This window comes from Arachis duranensis, chromosome 9 (genome assembly GCF_000817695.3).
Source record: "Arachis duranensis cultivar V14167 chromosome 9, aradu.V14167.gnm2.J7QH, whole genome shotgun sequence".
Taxonomy (NCBI): Eukaryota; Viridiplantae; Streptophyta; class Magnoliopsida; order Fabales; family Fabaceae; genus Arachis; species Arachis duranensis.
In genome coordinates, this window is record NC_029780.3 from 40,762,830 (window position 1) to 40,773,733 (window position 10,904).

The 10,904-nt window shown below is 33.6% G+C and overlaps 1 protein-coding gene across 1 annotated transcript; it reads right to left on the minus strand.

The window, feature by feature from the left end:
- Nucleotides 1–424: 424 nt before the first annotated feature.
- LOC107465502 (uncharacterized) lies at nt 425–1,603 on the minus strand. Its single transcript, XM_016084478.1, has one exon. It carries the CDS (start codon nt 1,601–1,603, stop codon nt 425–427), a length of 1,179 nt encoding a protein of 392 aa, XP_015939964.1.
- Between the last annotated feature and the right edge of the window lie 9,301 nt (nt 1,604–10,904).

Below are 10,904 nucleotides of genomic sequence, written 5' to 3' on the forward strand. Positions count from 1 at the left end.
GCCCGAAAAAGCTATTTGGATATGCTCTGAGCTCTTTCTCTTATAGGCCGAGCTTGTCGAAGGCGGATTTGAATAGGATATCCACGGAGCTTCCTTGGTCTACCAACGTTCGGTGGAGATTGGCGTTGGCAAGTATGATGGTAATGACTACGGGGTCATCATGCCCCGGGATGATCCCTGTGGCATCTTCTTGCGTGAAGGTAATAGTGGGGAGGTCAGATGACCTGTCCCCTTCTCTGACATGATACACCTCTTTAAGTTGTCTTTTGCGGGATGACTTAGAGATCTATCCTCCTGCGAATCCTCCGTTTATCATGTGAACATGTCTCTTAGGGGTGTGAGGGGGTCATTCAACTCTTTCGACCTCTTCATCCCTTCTTCTCTTTTTCGGTTCATCCGCCCTATTGGCTAAGAACCGACCTAGTCACCCTTCTCGTGCCAATTTTTCTATGACATTCTTTAGGTCGTAGCACTCATTGGTAGAATGCCCGTAGATTTGGTGGTATTTGCAATACTCTGTCTGACTTCCTCCTCTCTTGTGTTTAATCGGGCAAGGCGGTGGGATCTTCTCAGTGTTGCATATCTCCCGGTAAATGCCCACAAGAGACACCCGAAGAGGGGTGTAGTTGTGGTACTTTCTGTGTTTCTCAATGGGTTGGTCTTCTTTCTTCCTGGACTCTTTATCCTTGTCCCGATGTGGGTAGGAGAATCCGGTCTTTGAGGTTTCTCCTAATCGGGAGTTCTCCTCCGTATTAATGTATTTTTCCTCCCGTTCTTGAACCTCGTTGAGAGATGTTGGTTGCTTTTTGGATATGGAGTGACTAAAGGGTCCTTCTCGTAGACCATTGATGAGATCCATGATGGCTGCTTCTGTTGGAAGATTTTGTATGTCCAGGCACGCTTTATTGAATCTCTCCATGTAACTACAGAGGCTTTTCCGATCTCTTTGCTTAATCCCTAGCAGGCTTAGAGCGTGCTTGGCTTTGTCTTTCTGGATGGAGAATCTAGCTAAGAATTTCTTGGCGAGGTCATCGAAGCTTGTTATCGACCTTGGCGACAAGCTATCGAACCACTTTATTGCTGTCTTGGTCAAGGTGGTCGGGAAGGCCTTGCAACGGATAGCATCTGAGGCATCCGTGAGATATATCCGACTTCTAAAATTGTTGAGATGATGACTCGGATCAAACGTACCATCATACGGGGTCATGTTGGGGGCTTTGAAGTCTTTTGGGACTTTAGCTTTCATGATCTCCTTTGTGAACGGGTCTTGGTCCTTGTGAGGGCTATCTTCGCGGCTGGATAGAATGGTCTTAGTTTTAAGGTCGGCTTCGAGCTTTAAGGGCTTGTCCTCCAGCTCTCGACGTTGTCTTGTTTCTCTCTGGAGGTCTTTCTCGGCCTCTTGCTGATGTTTGGCCTCTTGTACGAGTTGTTTGAGGCGATCCTGCTGGTTACGGATGGCATCTAAGATTTCTGTGTTTTGAGGTTGTTTGTCTTCCTTGGGTTTGTTTGTGTTCTTTGGGGAGGTTGGTGTGGCATCTGTGTTCTTGAGTGGTGTTCCTTCTTCTAATCTAGAGTTAAGGTCGTTGGCAGGGTTGTTTGCCATGTTGATGAGATGACTTCCAGATTCCCCGGCAACGGCGCCAATGTTACGAGGGTTACCTGAAACGATGAGGTCGATCTCGGACGAGATCTTCAGGTGTGATCGGAGTCAACGTGTCTGACTTGTTGGAGCTTGAGGTGCAGTTGGTCCTTGATCACCGAAGGGTGGTCGTACCTGCAAGAGACTCTGAAGCTTAAATCAGCATGGGCTTTAAGCAGGTTTTTTGTAGAATTTGAGTATGAGTTATACCTGGGTGCTCCAGTGTATTTATATTAGTGTGGAGTGACCTTCTTTGAGATAAGTTAGTTATCTTATCTTATCTTTTGTAGGTAAGATCACTTATCTTTTGGCCAGCCGCCTTCAGGTGGGCTGTGATCTTCTGTTTTTGGGCCTACTTGGGCCTCTTGTTGTGATCTTCCGAACTCTTTACGAAGAGGTCAGTAATAGACCAACCTTAAAAGAGGCGGATCAATTTGCTTCAGGCTAACTCAGACCTTATAGCTCGGACCAATGTATGAACAACTAGGAAGAATAAGAAAAAGATGCCAAAGATGCCCAATTCCCCACAAAATGTACAAAAAAAAATTCTCAGTCACTCAATCTGCTCCCATAGTGGTAAGTTCCTATTATTTTGTCAACTGAAACAGATACACTGTTCTGTAGGAAATTCAGATATAAACTCATCAATAACTGTTTTTGTTAATGTATAGGAACCTCAACATGAATATGCATCACCACCCCAGCTAACTCATAGGTTCAAGCTCAAGCAAAGGATATTTAGGCTAGCAACTTCTCTGAATCCTAAACCATCAACAACTCATGGACCTATTGAGACTACACCAAATCAGACTCCAACTCATAGACCTACTGAGCCTGCACCAACTCATGGACCTATTGTGGTTCACCCTACATCAACTGAGGGTCCTACATCCAACTCATCACAAGCCAACCTGCACCAAACAAACCTAACGCAATATCCTAGGAAACAATGGCTGCAGCAGGTGGAGGGACTTTCTCAAGACTATTCAAGTTTATTCCAATACCAACTTTTAGGCCATCTAGACAAAAGTAGTTTTCTAGGGTGATCATTTTTTAAGACATGGATTTAATTACTTTATGTTCGTGCTGTGTTTGTATTTTTCTTTTGCTACTATTAAACTTGCAAAATTTGTGACAGCTGTAAAGTCATATGGTTATTGCCTCACATGGTTTTTGAATAACACTTGAAAACTTTTATGTCATTTTAAAATGGTCATCTAGCACAATTATGTCACTTTGTTTAAACCTTACTGTTAATAATTGAAACCTTCAAAATTGATACATACTTCCTCAAATGTGACAGGATGACTATATAATTAAAAATTGTCAATTAATCTAGGAACATAGTTGATCACAATGGCATAGTCAAAGCTACATTTGTATACCTAAGTAGCACCAATTACAAACTATTAACAAAACAACACTAACAAAATAGTATTAACAAAACAGCACTAACAAAATAGTACTAACAAAACAGCACAAACAAAGCATTGAGAAATCTCCCTAACATCATCAACTAGCAACTGAACTAAACCCCATTGCTAATACAATAATGCATATGAAAATAACTCCAACCACTTTGCACATGTTAACACCACCACTAAAATGTTTAACATTCTTGTATTCAATAATCTTCATCTCCAGCTTTGTAATCCATTTTTCAATCTTTTTTATTAGGTCTACAACTTCATGTTTTGGGGACAATTCATTAACATCGAAGGATGCAACATACTCATCTAGCCAAGCAAAGTATTTACAATGTGGTGTTTTAGTCTACAACAAAGATAGTTGCTGTTAAACTCCATATAACACCAAATCTTTTCCAAAACATCAACCAAAATACAGAACTTACCTTAAAATAAGAATAGTGAAAAAAAAGCCTCCTTGGATTCTACAGAGTGCCGGATTCAAATAAGATGGCATAAGTGCTACAGTTGCACATAGGTGAACATATTTCTTCTTCCTCCTTTTTGCCACTCCTTCCAGGCTACTTCTGCTAGAACTCATCCTTGCGCTCCAACTCTCCTTGCACCCATCATTTTTCTCTCACGACTACATGAAGAACCACTATTCGTAGTGTCCATACCTGCTTTTGGAGCACCCACGACTCCAACTAAACTCTAGCCTTTTAATCTAGAGAGGAACACATTAGAAATCTAAGCGACGATGTTTGGGATCCAAATAGGGTCCTTTTAGTCTCGTTCATAACTTCGTTCTGTCATCGGGCACTGTGGCATGACACGTCAGACAACAACGGATACGTCATATCGGTAACCCAATAGCATCCAGTAACAAGGGTCGATGTGTATATTTGTTCGCATGGATAGGGGCCTGGATGAGATATCAGGAAGATAAAAGTGCGCGTCGTCTCTTGGGTGAAAGGTTAGGGATCAAGAAAGGGTATTTACTCCAAATAAATTTGTATCTCTGGTTTATTCTCATTTAATTTTAAATTAAAAGTATTAACGACTTATTAAATTTAGTATTTATGATAATAAATAAGATTACCATTATATAAGTCAGTTAATATGAAATAGCTTAATTTATAATTATAATTTATATATGTATTACGCATAAATAAATTAAAAAATTAATAATTTCCTAACACATCACAAAAATCTAAGAACTATGGTATTCTTTCTTCAAATCCTCTCATGTCAACGTGTTGATCACTGCTAGATTAAGGTACAATTAGTAAAAACTTAGTTGTGAGTATGAAACATTGAAAATCTGAAATCAGTTTCAAATATTAGATGTACAAGATATAACCTAGATTACAAACATTAAACTATTCTATTCTGATATAAGAAGAGATTTTCTTCAAGATGAAGATGAGGAACCTAGAAGAAAATTATGAATACTTCGTTATTTCTTTTACAACAAACATATTATCATCATTATTGATGCATCTACAAATGAAAATAATATTAATGTGTTTGAAGTAATATTGTTATAATTCAATAGTTATTTATGCACCGTCAAATTAAAAAAAAAGCTTAAATGAAATTTGAAATTAAATTAAGGAGCATATAACCCAAATCGAATCTAGATAACGTTCATTATAATTAATCGTAGAAATTTAGAAATTTTCAGTTGTGAAATAAAAGATAAAATATCAATTTTATAAATGAAATTCAAGCAATAAAAAAAAATTGGACTTAAGAGTTATTGCCTAGGTCCATCCATCATTGTCATACAAACTATATTAATGTAATTGTGATGATTCATAAGTTAATCACTAAAGTGTGAAAGTCTATTAGAGTTCATAAATCTAATTTGCAAAATCCTAACCAGTTGACAAACTAAGGAGTGGAAGGTTAGTTAGAATTATACCAATTAACAAGTTTTCAACAAGTTGATTAACTAAAAAGAGAAAAGTTAGTTATGCAAATTAAATCAATTCAAATCAACTAAATTATCCTCAATTGTGAAGATTCAATAGACCTAAGAATTTTGTAGGAGTTTACCCCTTAAGACAATTAAGATTCTACTTCATATTAAAATTAAGCATTTCAACAAATACTTATCATGCGAAAAACAAAACCTAAAAATCTATTATTCAAGAATAAAGTCTTAAATCCACTAAATTGGTAAGAAATTTCACAATTGCTTAACTAAACATGAATTCGAAAATATCTATAATGTAAATATTCATTACATTTAACTAACAAGGTAAAATAACCAAGATTCATTACTTGAAACAAGAGCAAAATGAAAAGAAAATACAAACTCTCCAATAAAATATTTTTCCTAGGTTACAAATTCAAATTAAAAAAGAAAATGTTAGAGCCCACTACTTGAAGTAGTTAATTAGAAGAAAGGTTGAGCATAGAAAAATTTTAAAAAATTTAAAATGGAATTTGAAAATAATATTAAAAAATTTAAAAACAAATTCACCTGTACAAATTAATCATTGGAAACTCCAATAGCAATTCATGCATTCTGGAATCTACCAATAAAAAGGAGTTTAATGTGTTTTTCTCTTTAATATTATCATTTTGGAATTAATAAAACTCCTCACTTCAAAATTAATTGATAAAAAACCACTATTCTCACTCTTTTGTCCAATGAACAAATTAATGCGAAGCCAAATACATGTTTTGTGGTAAAAAATAGTTTACTCTATTTTCTCCAATGAACATAATTGTGGACCACAAATTTAAAGTTGAAATTAAAACTATAACCAAATTCACACATGTCAACATGTTACAAAGCTTCAACAATGTTTTTTGTTGTCATGGTCTTTTTAAGTGTAATTTAGAAGTGGATTTACTATGTTGCTATCCATCTTTCATATAAAAAAAGATAAATAGATAGATAAATAAATAGTGAGATTGATAGATAAATGTGTATAAATATAATAAAAATAAAATTAGGTGAAATCACAAGTTATTTATAATTATCCACTTGAGAAGCTAAATGTTGTTGAAAATTCATAAAGAATGTAAAAAATTAAAAGAAAAATATGATTGTAAAACAAAAGAAAGTTTTTCACGCTAAAAATGTAAATCTGATATAAAACTAAGTTAATTGGTAAATTTTTCCAACTCCTTTATCAACTAACTAGGCACTAGATTCGATGGTCCCATAATGTTTAGACCATTAAATGGTCCGATAACAAAACATATTTTTTAAGTTTTTTAATAACTACTAAATAGTCCTTATCTACTTTTAATTATAAATTAGTCCCTTATATATTATTTAATTATAAAATTTATTTTTTATTTTATAAATCATTATTTTATCATTCATCTATCATGTTTATTAATAATCAAAAACTAAAACAATAACTAATTAGATCTTCTATTAATCGTAATAAATATCTTTCAATCTTAATCGATCATAATTTTATCATTGATCCATTACATACGTATTAGATTAGAAAAATTGTATTTGTTAGAAATTCAATCGATTGGAATTGATACACAATCGATTGAATTTTGCAAAGCATGTGAGATTTTTCTTATTCAATCGATTAAAATTATCAAAGCAATCTAAGTTTAGTTAATTCAATCGATTGGTTCTGTTACTCAATTGATTAAGTTATGCTATTAGAAGGGTATATGAAAGTTTAATCAATTAGTATGATAAACAATCGATTAACGTTTGTACGTGACTAATGGTATTTTCCAGTTCAATTGATTGGTATGAGCATTCAATCAATTTAAATGTGGCGTGAATAAGGTTTTTTTCCTGTATTCAATCGATTGGTATGATAATGCAATCAATTGAATTTTGATATGCTCTATATATTCAGCCTGATAACCATCCGTGTTCAGCCTCCTTCCCCTTCTAAAATTTTACAACTCCATTTTTTCATAACCTCTCTTCTCTCTTTAAATCTAGAAAACTTCTCTTCTTCTCTAATCTCATCAACATCCACTCCAAACTACATACATATTATTAATCCTTATCCAAATCCCTACAAAACCCATCGAACTAATATCCCCAAAATGGCCAGAACTAAAAATGCAAAAAGAGATAGGGTTGAGGGTGAAAGTTCTGCATTCACCAATTTATAACCTTAATATTAAAGAAAAGATAAGATTAGAGTATCTAAATCAAAATTAAAACTTAAAAATTGAATATAAAATTTTAAAGATAAGATAGATGGATAGTAAAATAATAATTTATAGACACGAGTAGGAAAATTGAGAACGGCGTAACATATAACGAAGTGCACAATTCAATCGATTGGATAACACAACCAATCAATTGAATTGTGAAAATTCATATTGCTTTGAAGACTTAAATCGATTGGGTAACACAACCAATCGATTGAATTGTGAGACCTCATATTGCTTTGATGCTTTCAATTGATTGGGTAACATGAACAACTGATTGAATTAGAAAAAAAACCCACATTCTAATCATCGTTCAATCGATTGTGTAAAAGTTACAATCAATTGATTTTTGAGAAAACCATACTATCGTCCAACATTCAATCAATTGTTTTGTGAAAATATGAATTCCAATCGATTGAATTATGGGAAATCTAAAATTCAATTGATTGTTTTACTAATTCAATCGATTGATTTTATAAGAAGCATGATTTCACAACCCTATATGGATGTAACGGATCAAAGATAAAATTTTATCGATTAGGATTCCCAAAAAATTATTACGATTAATGGAAAATTGAATTCATTATTGTTTTGTTTTTTATTATGATAGATGAATGATAAAATAATGATTTATAAAATAAAAAATAAATTTTATAATTAAATAATATATAAGAAATTAATTTGTAATTAAAATTAGATAAGGACTATTTAGCAGTTATTAAAAAACTTAAAAACATCTTTTGTTATAGGACCATTTAATGGTCCAAACGTCTTTGGACCATCGAATCCTTTGCCAACTAACTATTTTTCCTTCAACTGTAACCCCGGAAGGGGGGATGATCCCAAAAGCACAAATTCAGGTGTGAAATTAATAAGGTATGAAAAATTTAGTATGCTACATGAACTTAGGTTGCATATGAAGAGTCTCGTGTACATAGAAATTCGTCATTTATATAAGGCAATTCTTACCATTTTGTTAAATATTTGCATATTTATTTTGAATTTCTATTTTCTAGTTTTTTTAGTGGCACTTGAATTGCATATTTTAGATTTCTGTAACTCAAGTTATGATCTGATTACTATGAAAGGATAAGAATTTGACAATATAAGAAACATTTCTAACATTAATTTTTTACAAAAAATTTCCCCTCGAATCATTGAGAATTAGAAACTAGGATCCGCATAAAAGTTATAGAGCTCTACTTTTTAAGGACTCTGAATTTGCTCAAATTCAATTACAATAGCTCCTTGTAATGCATCTTTTCTTAATCAATGATATGTAACACAAAACTTGAAATAAGACTTAATATGTACACCAATTGGATATCAAATCAATTATATTCAAATCTTAAAAAATACATACAATTTATCAGTTATTACAATTAGAGAAAAAATATAAAACCAAATGAAATTATATGAAAAGTGGGAGAAATAAATGTAAAACCTAACAAATATATGCAATTACTACTGAACAATTTGGACTCAAAATTATTCATTTATATAAAGTCTTTTTTTAGGTTCGTGACGCGTGTCTCTTCTACTTTTGAGATGTTGGAATTGTGTCTTTCACTTTCTGAAGTAGGTTTGATATTTCAAAATTATGTTTTGAGGATCTTAGCATTGTAGTATCACCTTTCTCAAATATTATATTTATCTTATTCCTTTTAGAGTAAAGTATCAATCCGACCCCTACTCTTTTTCCCATGATAATGTGATTTCTGACAAAAAAAAAAGATTCACTTTGCCCTATGCCCTTGATCTACATTAGGCAGTGCAATCCTTCTATCAATACCACTATCATTTATTAACAAAAGTTACTAACTGATGAGAAGATATTTTCTACACTTTTTGCCATCATTTTCATATAGTTTTTAGTATGTTTTTTTTAAGTTTTATTAAGTTTTCATAGGTTTTAGTGTAAATTTCACATTTTTGGATTCTACTTTGAGTTTGTATATTTTTATGCAATTTCAGATATCTTCTGGCTAAAATTGAGGAGTTGGAGCAAAAGTTTGATTCAGAGGCAGAGAAAGTATTGCAGATGCTATCAAGATCTGACCTCTTTGCACTAGAAAGAGTTTTTCTGGAGCTACAGAAGTCCAAATGGAGCATTCTTAATGGCTATGGAAAGCAAACATCCAGAGCTTTCCAACAATGTTTAATAGTCCATACTTTGTTTCATAATTGAAGGCCCAAAACTAGCGTTCAACGCCAGCCATCTGCCCTATTCTAGCGTTCAACGTCCAAGGGAGGAGAGACCAGCGTCCAACGCCCAAGAAGGTGTCCCTAGCCAGCGTTCAACACCCTAGAGCCTTCCTAGCACGTGGCTTACTCTTTCGCTCAGCCCAAACACTCACCAAGTAGGCCCCGAAAGTGGATTTTCGCACTAAAAGACTATTTTACCCTTCTTATGTAATCCTTAGTCACTAGTCTAGTATTTATTTGAGAACTTCTATACTTTTGAAGAGTACAGAGACCCTTTCCACTACTTTACACGTTTCATTGTATTTTTTATCAGTATGAGTCTCTAAACCTTCTAGGTTGAGGGGAGGAGCTCTGGTGAGTTTTATGGATTAATAAAAGTATTATTGTTCTATCTCAATTCGTGTTTGATTCTCTATTCTAAGATGTATCTTCGTTCTTCAACCTTATGAATGAGTTGAACCGGCACAAGGTTATCTTTATTCTACATGGATCCAACAAGCGTCTTTCATTGGATATCAATGAACCACTAGCTTGATTATGCATCTCTTAAACGGCTAATCCATGACTTCATTGGGGACTTCTCGAGACACCAGTTCAGCCGAGGTTTGGGAAGATTAGAGTCTTTGTGGTAGAGGCTAGAACCAAAGGCGCAACATTTTGTGATCCGAAAGATTCGACCTTGTCTATGGCATTTTGAGTAGGATCACTAAGGAGAATGAACTACAGGAGCTTCACCCTCAATCAGACTGGATGCACACTAATCCTGGTGTTTAGCTCTGGAGAAAAATCGGCGACCTCTCAAGAAAGGCATTAATCACATACAGCCTGCCATAGAAGAAGTCATCCATAGTTGGAGGAGACAGTAAAACCAAATTGATCCAGTAAAATAAAGCATCTTCGAAGTCTTAACCATCTTCTTATCATTGCATTCACCATCAACTGAGTAACGTTATCTTTATTTTACTTTTATGCGTTTTAAACAACCAACCCACTTTTCTATCCGCCTAATTAAGATCAACAACATAATCATAGCTTGCTTCAAATCACAATCCTCGTGGGATCGATCCTGACTCACTCAGGTATTACTTGGACGACCCAGTGTACTTGCTGGTTCAGTTGTGTGAAATGTAATTCCGCGCACCACTAACATGTATGTTAACATATTGACTTAGACGTTAGGCACAAATAGAGAATGGATAAAGACCTATTTGTCTTTAAATCCAAATTAGTTAGGACTTTATTTATCCCTATTTATTCAAATAAAATGACATCATTCTAACATTATATTGGTCAAATATCTATTTGTTAGGGACCTATTTGTTTTAAGAAAAAATTAATGCAAATATTTTTTAAAATTAATTTTTATATTGTTATAATATTGATTATATTAATATTTTTGTTTCAATAAACCTTGAATGTAGTTATAATAAATATAAACTAATTAATAAATTATTTAAATTTAAAATATTATTTATTATGAAACTAAATAATAATTC